The 20,355-nt window shown below is 41.4% G+C and overlaps 1 protein-coding gene across 4 annotated transcripts in view; it reads right to left on the bottom strand.

Annotated features, from left to right (window-relative positions):
• tnksa (tankyrase, TRF1-interacting ankyrin-related ADP-ribose polymerase a) overlaps window positions 1–20,355 on the bottom strand; it is an 82,239-nt gene that overhangs the window by 46,410 nt on the left and 15,474 nt on the right. For 3 of the 4 annotated variants that reach the window (XM_027278584.1, XM_019260142.2, XM_027278585.1), the window contains 2 exons: window positions 7,436–7,472; window positions 3,173–3,248 (listed from right to left, as the gene is read on the bottom strand). In XM_027278584.1, the coding sequence (XP_027134385.1) occupies window positions 3,173–3,248; window positions 7,436–7,472 (113 nt within the window). Of the gene's footprint in view, window positions 1–3,172; window positions 3,249–7,435; window positions 7,473–7,702; window positions 7,991–20,355 lie in introns of those variants that run through there. The other variant, XM_027278587.1, reaches the window with a different exon arrangement.

The following is a 20,355-nucleotide window of genomic DNA, read 5'->3' as shown; positions in this document are numbered from 1 at the left end:
TTAACTGTTACACAGAGGTTCTTTGTGTCTTTTTACCCTTTCTATTGTCAGTTCAGTCGAACCTGCGAACAACGTTTTATTCTCCTTGCACAACAGTTTTTTTGCCAACCCTTACAAACTAAATAATTTGTGAAAAGGACTTTCTACAACCTAAAAGGATGGAAGAGCATTAAGAAAAATAGAGCATCCCATCAGCCATCTAACTCTACTGAATTAAGCTTTTATGGCAGCTGATTCACAACTTTTGAATGGTAGTGTATGATGATACTGTAATTGTTATATTAATTAATGTAAGAAATGGTTAAAAATGTCAATACCATACTTCATTGGAATATTGTCCTCTCAACAACTGGAGTTTAACATCTTCTGCTGTGGTTGGCAACCACTTTAGAGCTGCATTATCAACTGTCGCTCTCACATCATTTGAGAAAGCGGTAAGCAGTCCTGCTGCCAAAATGACATTAACTTGTGAGGCAGCTGGATCACACGATCACATGAGAATCCAGTCCTAATTTGCTACATAGCATGCTCAGAATTAGGGTTGCAAAATTATGGGAATTTTCAAAGTTAAAAACTTTCCATGGGTATTAAAAGGAATTTATGGGAATAAACGGAAATAAACCAGGAATTTACCAAATTGAACTTAAATATAGTTGGGGAAAATATATTTATAGTATTGACCAAAACAACTAGATTTCATGCATTTGATATGTAAGCTATTCCTCAATCACATGCACATAGCACACTGCTTACTGCAGGACTATTGAAGCCACACCCCCTACATGTACTGTGCATTCCTCCATCACATGCACACATGATTTATAGAACAAGTACAAGACTATCGAAGCCACACATTTGAGCCTGTGGACTACATAAAGCGACATAGGTTTTGATGATATTATGGGGTAAATATATTTGATGTATGGTATTAATGTTTAACTTGCAAAAAGCTATAGCTAGCATCATTTTATTGACCATTTATTTAGTCTCTTATCATGATGCTAGCTCACCCCCAATTACTAAATTACCCCTAATTTCCTGTTAATTCCCATTAATTCCCATAAAATTGCATAATTCCCAAAAGTTACCGCATTAGAATATTTCCAAAATTCCCCAGTTTAGCTTATCTTTGCAACCTTCAGAATATATAACAGAGACACCAAAGCTCTCGCAAGTCTCTACAGGCGGACACTATTTTACCGTCGCATATGCCAACACAGACGTCCTATAACATCAGGGGTTTGGGTTTTTTAAGAGAGAGTTTCAGTTTCTTTCGCATGATAATCTAAATGTTGTAACAGAAGCTTTCTCTCTGACAAAGGGAAGTGCTTTAGTAGTAAAGCCCCAAGAGAGAGAAGTCAACAAAGAAAGTACCCCAACCCTGTTTGCCACTGCGGAATGGAGTTTCAATCTCACTCAGCTCTAAAGAAAAAAAAACAGCAGAAAACAGCAGCAGTCTTCATTTCTGCTCTGTAACAGTGATATGGTAGACTACAGGAAATGCTTTAACTAAAGCGCGAAAATACACAACTAGAAAGAAGTCTCACAGTTATTCATCCAGGGGACTAATCAGTCACAAGCCAGACACACTGCTGTGACGCAGCAAAGCTCAAGCTGAGGCTCGAGACTCCCTGAGGACACATGGGCAGATGCTGTGGTCACAAAATATTTTCTATTACGTGATACAACAGCACTTTCCTCTGTTGGCAAGTCAGTATTACCTAGCATTTCATTTAGCAAGCCCAGCATTTCTTCAAGCCCTAAAAGTCTCAGTATTAACTCCCAAGTGTGACATTAGCTGACTGTTAAACTTTGATCTATTTTTTTTGGTACTTGTCAGGCAAGCAAAACACGCAGCTAATTACAAAGAGGTTACGCACTCTATAGAACACAAGAGGTGGCCGGCACAAAGGGCGAGCTCATTCTAGTCCACTGAACCTGTTCCAATATGTTCGGCTTTGTGCATCGCAGCACCGGAAATGAACCCAAACGCAGGTGGCTCTTAATTAACCAGCCTTGGCTAAACAACGGCTGTATTAGGAGAGCTGGAGAACAAGTGGCACCACATTTGTTTGAGTAAGAGCTATCTGTACTCACCAAACAGGCCCTACCACAAAATTACCTCCCCCTTCGCCATCGTCCACAGCTCTGGACCCTGGACTATTGCACAAGGACTACAAAATGTGTCAACTAATTTCCTCCAACTCATTTCCTACAATTTCTTCTATCTAATCTTTCTGTATTGTATTTCATGTGCTGCTGTAATGTGAGTTTCCCCCGTGGCAATCAATTAAGTTTTAACTGCGAGGCTTGTGTTATTTTTATTCAACCAAATGCCTTAAATAACGTTACTACAAAGACAAACGTCAGAGTGCTTGTGAAACTTACATCATTACTACGCTTCTTTTGGGAGAACTGTTTTTTTGGGCCAGTGTGCATCATGTGACTTCCAGTCTGTGGCCATTACATCTACATTATATTACAGCCCAGGGCTACTCCTGGAGGGACTGGACTCAACATGAGGCTGGCTGAACAGCTGTATGTCTTAGAAGTTCAGGTTCTCCCAGACTTCAGTACGTCTCTTAGCTAAAATAAGTCAGTGAATCTGACAAGGAAAACGTAAACCAAATTCTAACCTCCGTTAAAATCTTCCTCTGCAAAGTGAAGACCTCATCACAGGGACTGGTGAGTTCCTGTACTTCCCACCAAAGTAAAAGCCAGACTCAATTCTCTGTGCAGTGTTCATCATGAAGTAGTTGCAGAGATACAGTTCCTCTCACACTTCAAAGCTAATTTATCTAAAACTGCAGCTATATCTTTACTTTTTGTATTTTTCTCAATCAGCTGAAAAACACGTGGAATATATTATTTGCCGGCATCACGTTTCTGATAGTGCTAATTTATTCACTGATGTGTTTGTGCCTCCATCTATTCTAACGATTGACAGCCAAAGAACACTGCTGCTAACAGATTATTCGATACAACTGGGGCCTAAAGCCTCCAATAACAGCATTTGTTTCACTTTTCCAGTCGGAAAAATAAAAAATAAAACTTTTCAGCACCCCTTTGATGGTTTTTGTAACCTTAATAACTTTGCTGAGGGGCAGAAAATACCAGCAATGAGCTTGTTACCGCGTTACGGCGCGCGTGTGGTTTCGTGCTTTGTTCTTACCTTGCGGCCGTCGCTTGCGTGGCAGTTGACATTGAGCGGAGTAAGCAAGGCCATTAGCTTTTCCTCGTTTCCACTCCTGCAAATGTACAGACACACACACACACGACAAACACACACATTATCCATCCAGCACCACACAGGATTAGCACTGTTCCTCAGCAGGAGAGTGTGTGGGGGGAGAAAATGAGGGTGAATGAGATAAGAAGCTTGAGACTGAAGGGAAAAAGAGAAATTTCATCTGCAGAAAACAGACAGGGTATGTGTGTGTGTTTTCTTGTGAACCTGACTGCAACAAACTACAGAAAATGTGTTAGAGAAGACTATTTAGCCTAGCTACAGAGGAGTTAACATTTTGTTTATGTTGTTGATCTGCGTTTCCTGGTTCCTAGGCTCACTGCCCTGGCATTGGCTGACCAGCAGGAAAGCGTTGCCAAGGCAGCGGCCCTGTCCAACCATCACTGCCGTGACAGCCGTAAAGGAGGAAGCTGTCAGATGGAAAGAAAGGGATTATTCTTCTATTCCTCTATTTTTCCCCTCTCTCCTTTTAATTTTGTTCTTCGGTTGGGCCTCTCCTTCCTTCTCTTTGTTTCTGTATCTTTCACATTCTCTCCATCCTCTCACTCTCTTCTAATCAAACCTGTCCACCTTCTCCCTCCCTCTCCACCCCAAGTTTCTTCTTCTTTACCTTTACCTGCACTGCTCTGCATCTTCCATGTAGTTCTCTTATTCTTTTTTTTTTGTCTTTTGCTCAACAGCACCCTTCCTCATGCTGGTACCCAGACACAAGATAGCCTTCATTTCGATGCAGGGACGAAGGATGTGGTGTTGTATTTGTGTCTTTGTCTCTAAGAAAGAAAGCAAATAAGTATATTTCCCAAAATCTCAAAGTATTTCTTTCTGACTGTAATAATGCAGCTCCAGCTCCATGTTTACAAATCCAGAGAGAACAGTCATAAATCATTCTAACTCATCAGTCTCTCTGAAGCACTTCAAAAGTCCCAATCAGTACCAGTTTGTCATCTTTTTGATACAATTGTTTTATCTGATCTCAAACAAATAATCTACAGAGGCCCACGAGGGACAGCGCTCACATCCAGGCCTGAATATTTATCTTCCTTTTTTTTTTTATACAAAGGGAGAGAAACAAAAATGCATTTCTGAGGATCTCTACTTGCAAGTGTGACTGGATCTACGCTGCTCCTTATTAGAGTTGTCACGATACCAAAATGAGTAACCACGATACTATACCAGACAAAGTATCGCGGTTCCGGGTATTATCGCGATACTGCGGCCTTTTTTTATTATTATTATTTTTATAAACTGCAATGTATTTGTACAAGTTAGTTTGAAACAACGACGTTTGTTTTTTAAGCAAAATTAGTGTTGCCACTGACGAAGACGCCACGGCAGACTCGCTGCTCGGGCCCGGTGCTTCTGCCATGGTGAGTGTGTTGTCTCGTGTCTGGGCGAGACAGAACTTTAGCTTGTTGTTTGTTTTGAAGCGAGTTTCTATCGAAGCGGAGCTGTCTTCGCGGAGTTCGTTCTTGCCGGCAGAAACACACGAACAGCCAATCAGCTAACAGACGGGCGGACCCAGCGTGTGGAAACAGCCTATCATATCCCTGGACGTCACCAGTAACAGGCAAACAGCCAATCATTCAGCAGCTGTGTAGTTCGGTTGCGGTTCCATGTTGGTTTGTTTACAAAGGAGTAGCATGCAGTGAGAAGCCGGGAGGAGAGCAGAGGCGGCCGCTATGTAGCGGAGACTGGCACCGGTAGTATAGTAATCCACGGTAGTACCGTCGTGTAAAATTTCTAGTATAGTAGCGACGGTTATGATTTGGCACCGCGGGGTACCGTGTATACCGTGGGTATCATGCAACTCTACTCCTTATGTCTAGACTTGAATCGTATCTCGTGTTAATGGTAGGAAGTTACCAAACATAAACCACAGCCTTTATTTACATATGGTTTGGTTTTATCTGCTCTAATCTGTACTTTAATATTATCAGTAGATTAATTAACGACTCATAATATGAAAGCTGTTGTTGCTCATATAGAAATGCAAAACAAAAATAATCACCTCGGGAGCATTTGAACATATTTCAGCTCATTTTTTGCTTTAATGGTTTTACTGTTTTGGTTAACTCGTGTCATTTCCAGATGTTGTGGGGAGCTTTTTTCAGTGAAAAAGCTCTAATGAACCCTCTGTGCACTACCCACTGGTGGAGAGTAAATACATTTATTCATGTTCTGTACTCTGTATTTTTACTCCACTACAACTTTAGTTACTTTGCTGATTGCTGATAAACTAAGAGAAGACTTTGATAAATTAATCATAATTCATATAAACTAAGAAGACTTTGATTGATGCCAGGGTGAAATTACAAGCTACCCAGCAGGATGTAAAGTAATTCAAATCAGCTTCACCTTTTTCAGCTGCAATATTAAAGTGACATACACAAGAATGCATCAATAATCCAATGATATAATATATAATATAATATAATAAATATTTCTGAAATCTGCTATTCTGCATGGAGCATAATACTTTGAGTACTTTATGCTAATGCTTTTGTAGCATTATATTTCTACACTGTGGTGTTGGCGTTCCTTCCACCACTGGCACTGCCTGTCCAGCACCAAACAGCAGAGAGACAAAGTTAGAGACAAGCTGGTCTGACAGCTAACAGAGCCACATGGAGATTTAATATTAAACTTACATTCATCGGGTAGACAGAACACACAACTCCGAATGTTGCTCTGTGTCTGCTGGATGTGCGAGTAAGCAAGTGTTTGCGAACATTTTACTGTAGTCACATCACCTGTATGAGATCTGCAAAAACTCTCTTTGACTGAACATCTAAAGTCTATTTTAATGATCACAAAGCTTCAACTGATATTTACCAGCTAATAAATCGTAAGAGAGGATCCAGATCAGCAAAGGAACAGATTTTGGTTCACTGGACAGCTCCTGTTTTTTTGTTTTTTTTCAGTTTTCAGTTTTTTTGAGTCACTGCATTATTCTCAGACTATGTAGAAGCATTTTTACCAGCTATACATATTATTATTCTTTACTGCTCTGCAAATATGTTATCTGGGCCACAAAGCAAAAAATAAATAAATAATAAAGCAGAATAACAACAATATCCCATAAGCCATGTGTGGGAGTTATTTGACCAAACACTGAATAAAAGAAAAATAAATTCTTCGGAAAAATGACATTGAGCCAGTCAGTGGCTCAGCTGTGATAAAGACACACTGAGTTCACAGTTCACACTTAAACAGCCTGCTGACCCCATAATACACTGGGGTACTGCTATGCTAGGCCAGCTGCTTCCTAGTGTGTGTGTGTGTGTGTGTGTGTGTATGCCTGGGAGAGAGAGAGGGAAAGGGAGAGGGGGAGAGAGAGCGGGAGGAAGGCGGTTCAGGCATTGAGCGCTCAACCACCCACACACAATCCCAAACGAAAGCTATGCCATTTCAACATGCAAGAGACGAAAACACACACACACACACACACACACACAAACACGTTGCCCACATGCAAGGCCTGCAACCATAACATGCACAGGTGACAAGTGTCCCTTGCCCACATGTACTGCAAGCTGGAAGGAATATCGAAGGCAGGAGGAATGATGGCATTCAAATCAAAGTAGAGAGAACACTAACAAAGGTGAGAGGAAAGCCAGAGAGATGAAGAAACAGAAACGATGTAGGATAGGAGGAGAGGAGAGGGGAGGAGAGGAGAGGAGAGGAGAGGAGAGGAGAGGAGAGGAGAGAAATAACAGGAAGTGACAGAATAGAGGAAGAATCAAGAAACTGTTGAAAAGGATGAGAAGAGGTACAAGAGAGGAGCTGAGGGAGGGAAGCAAGAAAACAAGAAATGAGAGACAGGAGGATAATAAACAAGGACCGGAAATGAAAAAAAAAAAACCTGAAGTGGATCAGAAAGGAAAGACAGCAATGGTAAAGAAGAAGAGAGGAGATGGAAACAGGAATAAAAGAGAAAAGAAGAGCGGGAGAAAATGATAAACATAAAAAGAGGAAATGAGAAGAAACAGAGTCAAGAGAGGAAACAAGAGGGGAGGGGAAGGGAAACATAAAGAGAAGAGGAGCAGAGAAGAAAGTAAGCCTGGAAACAAGAAGAGAGGCAGCCACAGATATGAAGAGGTGACTGAGGAAGAGGAAAAAACACAGCAACATAATAAGGGGAGGAAAAAAGGAAATAAAAACAAAGAGCATGCAGAGACTGGTACTCACCTCGCCGCCTCCAGCAGCTCATCCTTCTTGTATTCACCTAGATGATTACAGAAGATCATGGTGTCAGACAACTGGCCGCTAACACACACAGACCACACACAGACGCACATGATCGTGAACAACGATACACACACACACGCGTGAAGACATACACAGAGGAAGGATCTATCTATTGGGGGGAAGACACCATCTCTCTTTCTATCTCTCCTACTTCCTCCCCTCCTCCTCTCTTTCTCTCTTTCTCTGCCATTCTGGCTCAGTGCGCACCCCTCTGGCTCCGGTTGCCGTGACGATGCGTTGCCGGCAGCGACCACAGCACGTTCATTGTTTGGGCGACGAGCGGCAGACTGACACGCGCTCTGCCTCTATCCGTCCGTGTGCCCGTCCATCCCTCCCTCCTTTGCCGTGTTTGTCTCCCGTCTCTCGGCTGCTGCTCATATTGCTAACCATCTTCCCTGGTTCTCCATCATCTCTGTCCCTCTCTCTCTGTCTCCCTGCTTTTCCTTCCCCCAGTGGACTCAGGAGGCGCAGTTACCATCAAAAAAAAAAAAAAAAAAAACCCACAACAGAAATAAACAAACCCCTCCCCCTACCTCCCTCTTTTAGTCCTGCACCCCCCACACTCACCCACCCCTGCTACTACAGTCACAACACACACACCTTCCCATATGTATATGTGTCTTTTCTGCCTGGAAAACAGAGAAGGGTGGGGGTGATGGAGGCTCTTCTCAGACATGGAATCTGTAACATTGTCGGATTCATCAGTCTGTTTAATTAATGGCTTTTTGCCATTCAAACATCGGTCTTCCTTTGAGGGACCATCATGATTATTAGAAAGACCAGATCACCAATTTTTCATTTCAAAATAAAATGCATTATGAGCTGTACAAAAAAAACCCAATAATGTCTTATCCTGTGATTATCCACCAGTGATTTCTTAAACGTGTTCTACATTTAACACTGAAATATGATTAACAGCTGAGATTTGAGAGACCTGCTCTGTCCAGTGTATTTCCATGTGACAGGACCTTAAAGGAAACGTCCAGCATTTTGGGAAATGGCGCTTGTTTGCTTCCTTCATTGCCACAAAGTTGTGAGACTCACAAGGAAGATTTTCAAATATTATAGTCAAAATTGATGCAAGCTCCAAAAAAAAAACAGGCTCCTACACTCATCATAATGCAACTTCAATCCTTGCTTAAGCCTCCTAAATGCTCTGCATCGTCGGTTTGTAATGCAGACAGTCTCCTCAGTCTCAAGCTCAGTTTGATGTAATTACATCAGAGTTGTTTTTTTTGAAAAGCTCCCCTCAGAACCACAGAAGACACAGAAGTCCTTGTGACAAAATAACTGAGCTTTATGTGAGAATCGCTGGAGTTTCCCTGTTAAGTATCAATAATTGACACGTTACCTCTTATTCGTTTAATCAAACAGAAATGCAAAAACAAGTTCTGGTTTTAGGGGGCATTTTCTCTGGGAACAGTGTTTTGCTCTGTGCTGTAATGTTAAGGAATGTTCCAACTATAATATTAGATGGCAACTCTACATAAATGATTTGTGAGTAATTATGTTTAATTGTTAGGCTAGTTCATCATCAGACATTGAGGCTCAAGGTTCCATGTTTCTCAAAAACGCCACTTTTCCCCACGGGCCAAATTTAGGCTATTGCCACTTCACGTTAAGAGCTTTCCAATGCCGGAACAGTGGGAGAGTTTTATTGTGAAATAGCTATCGCAGCTATATAGCTGAACTTTGTTAGCAGTGCTACTCTTTAATAAAAAAGTGGTCCACATGTCCGACTATATCTTTGCAACTTTTACTAAAAAAGTGACTTGAGGGTTTAAAAAAAAAAAAAAAAAAACAATGTGCAAAACTGCCAGCTTGCATATATATTTTTTTTTTCTGAAAGGGGCTGGAGAGAAAGAGAGAGGTATAAAATTGAAATTTGAAGAGAGGTAAATGTGATACAGATAAATAGGAAGAGGATGAGGAGGATGGGTACGGTGCAGTCGGAGGGGTGGGGTAGGGTGAGGAACGGAGAAGAAAGGTTACAGGGAAGGGAAAAGGGGGGAGGAGGGAGGAACAAAGGATTTGTAGATGAAAGAGAGAAGGGATGATTAGGGATCTGGAAACTGACATGCATGGATTTGACACAGTATAATTGGTGTTAGGAAGGCTAAGGCGGAACAGTCGGGGAAAGTAGAAAGGGGGGAGAAAAATATGAATACAAAGAGAGGAGAGAGAAACGTACAGAGGGAGATCAGGACACTTAATTAGACGATGTAGTTTTAAACTAATTTATGTGCAGAGACAGAACCATTTTCAATTACACACTTGACAGCTGTCTGGATTATATTGACATTATTATTATTATCATAATCATTATTACCATCACTTTTGAAGTGCATCACACACAACAATCTTTCATATTTATTATTATTTTATAGTTTTCATCGGACGTCAAGTTTTGGTTGGAAATATCGGTGTGAATTTTAGAAAATTGCAAATTGGAAAGAGTTGAAGGAACGCTCAAACACACTCCTATTTGAAGTCAGTGCAAACTCTGAAACGGCACTTTACGGCACATTACGGTTCAGAATCAAGCTTCTTGATGTCTGGTATGGCTAGAGTGGTTCAAATCAACAACAACAGACGACAACAAAAACCGTTCAAACGTGCATTTTACATCAAAATGTTCGCCTCTGCCTCCTTCCACTCATGACGGGAAGGGAGTGACTCAGCCTCCCGATTCAATTAGAGTGTGACCTCAACCTGAACAAAAAGTTCACTTTCTATATCATTATGTTCAGCTGAGTCTGACCTCATGCACAGGGTGCAAATGAAGGCGAGCAAAATGAGTTGTAGGCAACGCAAGATATATATATATATATATATATATATTGCTCGGCCAGAGTTTGCAGTATTCATGCTTTGGTGACTCAGCAGTTTTAATTAGTCTCTCTCTCTCTCCCTCTCTTCTCTCTCCACTTACACTTGCAATCAAGAAACATATGCATAGATATATAAACACACACATTTCAGGAATGGGAGTAGAGGATATAGAGAAATAGAAATAAAGGGAACAAGAGAGGCTAAACCATCTTCTAAAACACATCACAATACTTGAAACTGACACTAAACTGACATTTAAATCTGGCTTAAGTGTGACTTTTTTACTACCACCAGGAGTCACCAAAGTCACTGATATATATGCAACCCCAGAGTACAGCTCTGTAATGGAAGGTAAACAACAAACAAGGTGGAAAAGCCTTTTATTGTTTACTTGTGACTGTACTGTAGGTCCGTATAACATCAATGGACCTGCTGGCACCAGAATAAAGTTGTGTGTTTACACAAGCTATACCCTGTCTGTGACTATCTTGTTAAAGTGTTGTTGATGATAACACACACGAGGATGAAGAGAACAGCACAGAGGATGTAAAAGGGATGAACTGGCTCTATCCCTAAAAGCTTCTATTTAAGTGAGACGGAGTCAGAACATGACTGCTTGCTCATGGTGAGCGATACTGAGTCACAAAGTCAGCAAATCACTTCAAATGTCATATATTAATAGAATAGATAAAATATTCATTTCTATACTGGCAACAGATACCTGTGCTTGTCTGCAGCTGCACATTTAAATTTCATGCAGCTAACTGGTGGAAGACAGAGAAGGATGTATGTATTTAAGTATGTATGAACACATCTGAGTCTGACTGTCTGTGTCTGTGTGTGTGTGTGTCTGTGTGTGTGTGCGTGTGCGTGTGTGTGTGTGCGTGTGTGTGTGTGGTGTCGACAATGCTGCTGACTCCAAACAGAAGAGACAAGGACAGGTTAAAGCTCGGGACAGGCTAGCTGCCTCCTGAATGATGATATTATGTGAGTTTGTGAGTGTGTGTGTGTGTGTGTGTCTCCCTTGGCACAGGGTGCAGTAGACACCAGTGTTCACGATGCTTGAATTCCAATTGCGCTCTCTCTCTCTCTCTCTACTCTCTCTCTCGCTTCTTCTAGCTCATTAGCGCTGCTCTTCTCTCTCTCGTCTCTCTCTCTCCTCTCTCTCCTCCCCGTGTGTGCCGCCACCCTGGTCGTTCAGCGATTATCTGCCCCGGTGCGTTGCCGTCCTGTCAACACCGTCCCCCCCCCCTCTCTCCTCTCTCTCGCTATCTCTACCTCTCCCTGCCCCTGCCCGCACCCAAAGGCGTACCCGTCTGTATACTCTGTTCTGTCTCATGTATATGTATATGTGTGTGTGTGTGTGTGTGTGTGTATCAAGTGGTTGTACAAGCACAGATGATGCTGACTGATGCTGACTGGACCATGAGTCGCCTTAGTGCCCAGCTGTCTGTCTGTCTGTGTGTTTAGATCAAATATCATTTATTGTAGAAGCAGTTTATCTTCTGTTATACAACAACTGGCTTTGAGTCAGGAGTTGAGCCATCCACTTACAACCTCTGCAAGGTCGCAACTGCTGAGGTTGTAAGTGGATCTGTGTGTGCTGAGACCAATCAGAAAGTGGGGTGAAATAAATAAATAAATAACAGAAATAATAAAAGATGGTGTTTTGGGCCGTTTGCTGGCTGGCTCAGCTTCCTTCACATACACTAAACACTTACACTGTGTGATTAATTGCTTCACACAGTGCACCAAAGAGAACCGCTCTGGATTAACTGTGGGTTTATTTTTTATGTTTATTTGGCCACCCACTCCACTCACTTTTCACTGTGCAGAGTGATGTCAGCGTAAGAATGTTTCTGTCAGTGTCTAAACCAGAGAATGGACTGTTTAGCAATTTATCATGATACAATATCAGTGTCTGTCTGTGACCTTGAGTGGGTGCAGCCAAATGACACTATAAACTGTTACAATTATAGTTTACTGTGGGTGAAGCCAGAGGTGAGCTAGGGTGTGTTTCATGTAACTGGGTTTTTAAAATCGTTTTTTTTGCTTGTTTTCTTTTTCATGTTTGTTTCTGTTCGGCAACTATGTCAACCCACAAAAATGTGTGTGTGTGTGTGTGTGTGTGTGTGTGTGTCCTGCTTTCATTAACTATATCACTATCTGAGTTTGTGCAGAAAATAAAAGCACTGTTGTCATTGTCATGACTGATATTTAGCACATTATAATCTTTAGGTTAGGTTTAAAGACAAGTTTAAAAAAATATATATAGCACACACACAAACACACATTATAGGAAATTAACACACACACACACACACACACACACACACACACACAGAAAACTACAAATAATAATTTGTGTTGGTATCAGGAAACTAGTTAGCGCAGCTGAAAAAAAAAACACAACACAACAGCAACAGCAGTGTTCATTAAACAGATACAAAAGGACAGGGAGGAGGTCGAAACACCCACTCTTCCACTCACGAGCAAACTATAAACAACAAAGTTCGCAGCGGACAAATGAATATGAATACGATGAGATCATATTGCAGCTGTCCCGAGTGTGGCGTGCAAACAGGAGTCGCACAACAACTGAGGAGAAACACGACAGCTCATCCCTCTACATGGGATGCTCGGAAGTCCACCCAAGCTCGCAGGCTGCTCCAAAAAAATTACTCATGACTCACGTTTTATATACTTTATATTTGTTATTGTTGTTATTATTTGTTTATGTTTGTTATTTGACATTTCACTGTTTTTTCTCCCTGGTAAATAGATATGTAATCTCATAATCTCAACACTCCTCAAAGTGTGAACCTGGTTGTTTCCTGCTTAATTTAAGTCAATAATAATAATAACTCAATAATTAATAAAGAATCTTACTGTAAAGTATTTTACAATTCCTGCAAGGCAAACCAGACTACAATCTGTTTGATTTCAAAGAACATTGAGCAAACTGTCTACCAGCACACACATTCATATGCACACATTTGAAACAAGAGTTAGCCTTGTCTTTAAGGGTGTATTTAATTCATCCAAACCTTCTACTTTTCCAGAAAGCTTCCTCATCTGGGAGATAGAGATTAGTATGTACTTCTCTTTTCTTGACTTTTACTGGGTTCATTAAGTAAATTCTGTTAGTGTACCCTTGCAGAATGGCAGACTACCCTCCCTAAATCACTCAGTGTTGGGAAACTAGGCAATTTCAGCTGCAGGAAAATGGTCCAAATGGGGTGAGGGAACCTTGGAAGTCCATTGCACGCACACACACATTCACACGACAAACCAAACGAACAAATAAAAAAAAACAACAACAAAAAAAACAGTCACTTTCTTTTGCTTCTCTTGCTAGATCAGTCTGGAAATGGGGCTGGGGCTCATTCATCACTGGGGAACAGCAATCATCTTGGTAATCAATGAGCATGTCACTGATAAGAGGAAGAAAGCTACACACTTGGCCTTGCAACCACGGAAATTTACACTTTCCCCCTCTCAGCCGTACACACACACAAACTTCAAGGTGCACACAGGTGCAAGATTGCTTTCGCTCCGGCTGCATTAGGAGGTTGGAAGTCTTCAGAGAAGCTGCAGCGGTTCTTCGTCTTTCTGATTAGGCTGCTAACGTAAACACCGATTCCCACACCGGGCAGACCTGCCTTCTTTTCCGACTTCTTTGCATTCACTCGACGTTGCATCAGTTCATCTCTGTTCGCCTGTCATCAAAGCCACTCCGCATGGTCATCTTTCTTCCTTCACTCTTTCACACCCTGAATTTAATCTCTTCTTCTACGTGTATCCACTTAACTTTTCTCCCTTTCTCTCTCTCCCCCTTAAATCCCTCATCATTTTCCGCCAGCCCTTGTGAGAGTGCACACTGACTAATTTTCTGCTATGTTAAAGCTGCCTGCCCACAACAGACCTCTCTTCAAAGCAACAATTTTCTTTTTCTCGTTATTTACAATAGAGTGCAAGCACTTGCTGACAGCACGCCTTCAACAACCAGCTTCCACTTTTTCTGTACGTCAAACAGCAAAAGGAGAAAGGACTAATGTTTCCCAGCACTTCTGTTCAGCACTTCTAGCTTGTAAAGCAGAACGGGGTGGACACGAACCCCTAATTGATTCCAAGACATGAAAACTAGTCTGGCAGTGAAACAAATGTGATTAGTACCAGTTCCACTTATGACAAGGATACTCTACAAAAAGGCAAGTGCATTTGTACAGCACATTTCATATTCATATAACGTGTTCCTAAAGGGGTGAGGCATGGGGAAAGCGGAAGAACCTGAAGACCGATCACTGAGCTGGTTATCAGTACACCGACACAAAGGCTGTGGTGTTTTGTCTTTTTGGCGCCAGGGTGCGTCAATCTTGAGCCTGACCGATGGGTGTCACAGTCAAAAAACAGCATTGTATCAGTATTTAGATTTCAGATGTGTTTGGGTGGAGGCCATCTGCACTAAAAAAGATGACTACAGATTAAAGCTAACAAAGTAGCTGATCCTTTTCAGACCACAGGCTTTTCTTAGCCGTGTATTTAATGCTAAAAGTCTGCTCAACCTGTTGATCCCTCTGTTGACCTCTGGCAGTGGTCCTCTAATGAACAACTGGGGATTAAACAGTTTAGCGATAGCTCTCTGATATATTAGTTTGGCCTTTTTTCTTTAATTCGCAGATCGTTGTACCTGGGGGGAGTAAGTTTTTAATTGTTGTACCACTTATACCTCTGATAGCATCTCCCACAACCAAAGCTGAACAGTTTCCTTAGAGGTTTTTCCCCTCTTCACTTTATTCCCATTTATACCTTCTACTGATGGCTTAAACTCGGCATAATTCTTCCTTGTCCCTTCTTATCAGCACCCATCTTCACTTCTGTCTCATGGACATTTATTTATGGTTCATACCTGTTGTCTAGTTTTAATGCCGTGGGTGACTGTGGTCTTTGTGGTGTTTATGTACACCTTTGGCTGCCAGCCAGAAGCCATAAATGCTGGCCTCAGTGGGAGTACAGTCTTGCACTTATCTTTTGATTCTGCACCCGGAAGAAATCACAGCCACGGCGCATGACTTGACTGTTTTAGTTTCAGTGAGAAAGTTATGGTGTCATTTAGAGTTAGCTGCCCTTTTAAAATCGTGTCGAGCCAAGTTCAGCTGGACTAACACGCCGGCGGGGAGAGAGTTAGAGAGTTCAAAAGTCTTCTCCAGGACATTTTCCTGCTTCAAGGATGTCTCTCTCCTGTAGTAAATTAGAGGAATGGTGTTCGAGGCACTGCTGTCAATAGTCCGGTAAGTTCCTGTTTCTTGATGTAAAGGCAGTTGCAAGTCGATGATCTTGAACCAGAGTTTCTGTGATAAATTACCCTGCCAGTTAACATTCAGACTAAAGAAAACTCTCAATGATTTAGTTGTAATGGGGAATCACCTTCCAAGTCCTGTAGTTAAAAACCAGCAAAATAAGAACCAAATGAAAACAAAGCAGAAAGCAAGAGAAAGGAGTATCTGTGCTGTAGCACGGCTGGACGATTGAAAGTAATTTCATTATCTAGAGATTCCTTTTTCCCCTCACGTCCCTCTCATATCAGCATGTCCTTGCAGCAGCACTTTCTTTGTCGCTGACAGCCTATTACTGTTGTCTATAACCCATTCCTGTGGATGAAAAGCTAACTATGACAAGATGATGAGGGACTCTTGAGAAAAAGCTTGTTCAAAGTTTGTTTAATTCTGCATTCGTTCACATGGCATCTCAGTTCTCTTTCGTGACAGACTGGAGACGAAACAAGATCCACTTTACAGCTGGACACGGAGCTGAAAACTTGTACCATATGGGGAAGACATACTGTATCTGTCATATCTGAACCAAGCCTGAGTGACTGTGCTTTTGACTGATATAGAAAATAGTGAAAAGAGTGTGATGATAATATCCAGTCCTCAGAGACTCTTGAACAGACTGAAGTTCTGTTCCAAGTGTTTAGTTCTGAATCTAAGTGTGAGGCCAACTTTGACTACTCACGTTGTCTAAGTGAGACTAACGCTTTGTTTATTCAGTTTATCCTCTAAAGCTGAAAATGTTTAAACGTGCTTTACAGAAATAATAAGATGAAACGCAAAGACTCAATTGATTTTCATTTGGCAACTAGGTCATTGCTTTAGTAAAAATAATAGCATTCATCAAAGAAAGATAATGAGGAAAAAAAATCCACATTTATCATGAAGTCATAGTGGACACAAATGTTTCTTCTTCTGTTCTCAGCTGCTTTCTATTATGGATTCAACTTTAATCCACTGATCCAAAGACTGTATCATACATCCTGTTTATCCTGTGATCCATGGACCTTTACTCACCTGCCACTCATGAGTCATTTTATCAGCAGCAGTCTGGTAAAAGGTCACACGGATATTGTCTTGCACTCTGTCCCAAACTGAGCAACTGTGTGTGTGAGCTACTACACGATTAAATAAAAAAGAATTAAAAATAGAAAGAAGGATGAAAACTCTTGTACCCACTGCATGGTACGGCTCAATTCGACTCATTTTTGGTACCAAGTATTGAGAGTAGATAGAATACAGGGGGGAATCCTTAGCGGACGCCATAATGACACCACCTGAAACTGCCATGACATTCTCTCCAACGAGACCCAAACAATTGAGGATATCGAGGGTAAAGTTGTCAAAAGCGTAGATACTTTGATATCAGTTTGGTATCAGTTTCCTTTAAATTACTCATTCGATAGTATTCAAAGTAACAAAGCTATTAAAAAACAGAACAGATCTACAATCAGAACGGCGCCATCCACAACAGATTGACTCGACGATTAACTAGATGATTGGACAAACAAAACAAAAAGAACTTCTCAGAACAGATCAAATTTGAAACAGAAAAAAGTTGAAGGCACAATTTGGAGCACATCCTGAGATTCCCACCTGCTGTACAAGGTACTCATTGGGATTTACCTGCCTGCACTGACGTGTCAAGACAGCTCTCATGTCTTTAATGAGCAGTATTAGGATGAAAGACGAGACACAACGTCAGAAACTAAGGCTCAGATTAGTCAACACTTTGTCAGATTACCTGCAGTAATTTCCTTCATATGATAATTCAGCTAATTTCAAAAAGATAACACGTTTTCGTGATGTTGGTCTGCTTTCATACGTCATGTTTCTATCAAGTATAACACAGCCGATGTGCTGGAACAAAGGTTCATATAGAAAACCTCCGTTTTTGTATGCTTATAGATTAAATAAAATCAAAGAGTCTGGAATCGAGTAAGGAATCTGTGTGGAAAAATGTGAGTAGGAGTTAAAACAAGAGAGGCCAAAGGAATAAGTAAGTGTGTGTGTGTGTGTGTGTGTGTGTGTGTGTGTGTGTGTGTGTGTGTGTGTGTGCGTGCGTGTGTGCGTGCGTGTGTGTGTGTGTGTTGACTGAGGTCCAGAGTGGAGAATTGATCTTTCTGAGGCTCAGAAGCAGCAAGTCTGTGAATACCAATCAGACATAATTAATGGCAGCTAATGGACTCTTTCTCACTCTTTCTCTGTTCCCATCTCTATTTAACCTCTCTAGTGTTTCTCTCTCTCCATTTTATTATTCAGCAATAATAAATACACGGATGAGTAGTCACTTTTTTATTTATTTATAGTATTTATAGTACTTATATATTTCAAACTTCTCTATCTAAAACAAAGTAAATATTTGACCCTCTCTTATTGGTTGGTCTTCGATAACGTGTTGCACAAAACCCTGAGTGGTTTCCTACTCCATTTAAATTCATCACTGAATTGACACCTCAGTAGATGAGCAAACACTATGTGCACCGCAAGACGGCATCGCAAGAAAATCCTTGCTGACATATTTCACATAGCCTGTCGTGGCTGAATCCAAACGGAAAAAGGTTTGGTGGTGTCTCTGCCAACTTTTGAAAGCTGTGAAAAGATAAAAGATTTACCAAAGCATCTCCACCACCTGACGCTGTTTGATTATCAGCTGACAAGTATTCATCATCATACTTGCTGCCTCGTACACCACCTACACTTTCACCAAAAAGAACACAAAGTTCCAACTCAGGGGCCCCGTCTCTTTCACAGATTTCAAGACCAAATACATCATAACTGGTAGACAATATTGTCTTACTCCAAAGACCCAGACACCAGTAGCAGAGAGCTGTAGCCCAGTATCTGTAGCTTGTTGTCTATTATTCATGTTTTATTGGGGCATTTAGGTAAAAAAAAACAACATGTATTGGGATAACACTATATTTAGTCCATCAATAGTCAACAGAAAATTAACCAACAATTCTACAAACTGATGCCTACATACCCAAAACTTGCTCACTGCAGTTTTGCCACTAAATTTCTTTGCTTTATGTCACTGTAAGTCAATTATCTTTGGATTTTCAACTGCTGGCCAAACAAAAAAAGCTATTTGAAGACATCAACTCTGGGAAAATATGACAGGCATCTGTAACCATTTCAGCCATGAAGGAGAGCCAAAGTCATGGTGTCTTGGCTAGCCTGGACAGCTGTACATGTGTATTTGTTATGCATATATTATTCATTTTCAAAAACTAGTGAGTCAACAACTTTGCTAAACGCAAGTCCAACAACACAGGGAATTGCAGCCGGCAATTAATAGTTCAACAGCAAGACGTTATTAAACTTTCATTCAACACCATTCACCAAATTATACATGGTAAATGGACTGTACTTGTATAGCGCCTTTCTAGTCTTCCGACCACTCAAAGCGCTCTACACTACATTCACCCATTCACACACATTCATACACTGATGGCATTGGCTACCATGCAAGGTGCCAACTGCTCATCAGTTTGTGGATCTAACCATTCTAACCATTCATACACATTCACACACCGATGGCACAGCCTTCGGGAGCAATTTGGGGTTCAGTGTCTTGCCCAAGCCCAAAGACACTTCGACATGCAGACCGCAGGAGCCGGGGATCGAACCGCCGATCATCTGATTAGTGGACGACCCGCTCTGCCTGTGAGCCACAGCCGCCCCATATACATCAATGTACCATCAAAGAGATTTTAAACCTGTTATTATATTATAGTTAAGCTTTAATGTCTTAAAATCCAGCACATTCCTATTGGCTGCTTCCATTGATCATGTGATGTTGTTTCTTTCTTCCGATAAAGTTGGGAATGCTTTGAACAGCACTTTCAGTCTCAACATTCATTTTTGGGCGGTAAGTGCACTGTTAGTCATGCCCTCCTCTCCATCAGTGGCTCAGAGTTTAACCCACACACCTATCACTCATTCTGTCATCTAGCCTGAGGCTGAAATGACGGCATCTATAAAGTTTCTTCTTCTCCTTCTACAGGTGTTAGTCTTTGAAGAGCTCTCTTTCTCTCTCTCTCTCTCCCTGGAGAGGGAGCCAAGTCTTAACACCAATTTTTCCCTACTTGAGACAAAAACAAACAAAGCTACGAGAGCTTAATACCAGCGATGTCGATAAAATCAACAATGAGTGCTTCACAGCAGAGAAAAATTAAAGGGGGATTAATTACCTCTACCACTGAAGTTACACAGAGCTTATGTCTCACCAGTCGGTTTGTTTGAAGGAGTATTTGGCTGAAAATGTGGTGGACAAACTAAAGCCTTAGCCTTTTTTGGGTTTGGCTGACATCTTCGAAGCACCAACAGCATATCTATGTATACTTCATATAACACTGAAATCATGTTGCTGTCAGGGATTTAGAGAGGACAAGGCAGAGTGAGACATTCCAAGTGAAGCGCAGAAAGAGAATAAATGACAAATGTCACAGGGGGAAAGATGGAAGGGGCTGTTCGGCACGGAGCTCGAGACGGGTGAGAGACAGCAGGGGGCAAGAGGACAAAGTATAGATGATGTGTCAGAGTGAGAGAGAGAGAGCGACGCCGGGGCTGATGTAAGGATGACGGGTGGATGGAGTACATGCTGTACTTGCAAGCTCATTAAACAACGGCGTAATTGATGGGTGAAGAAAGAAAGCCACGGAAAGATGAGTAGAGAATCGTCAAGGGCAGAAA

The sequence above is a fragment of the Larimichthys crocea genome, chromosome IV (genome assembly GCF_000972845.2).
Source record: "Larimichthys crocea isolate SSNF chromosome IV, L_crocea_2.0, whole genome shotgun sequence".
NCBI lineage: Eukaryota > Metazoa > Chordata > Actinopteri > Sciaenidae > Larimichthys > Larimichthys crocea.
Note: the sequence above shows the minus strand (reverse complement) of the source record. Positions and strands in the feature narration are given on the sequence as shown.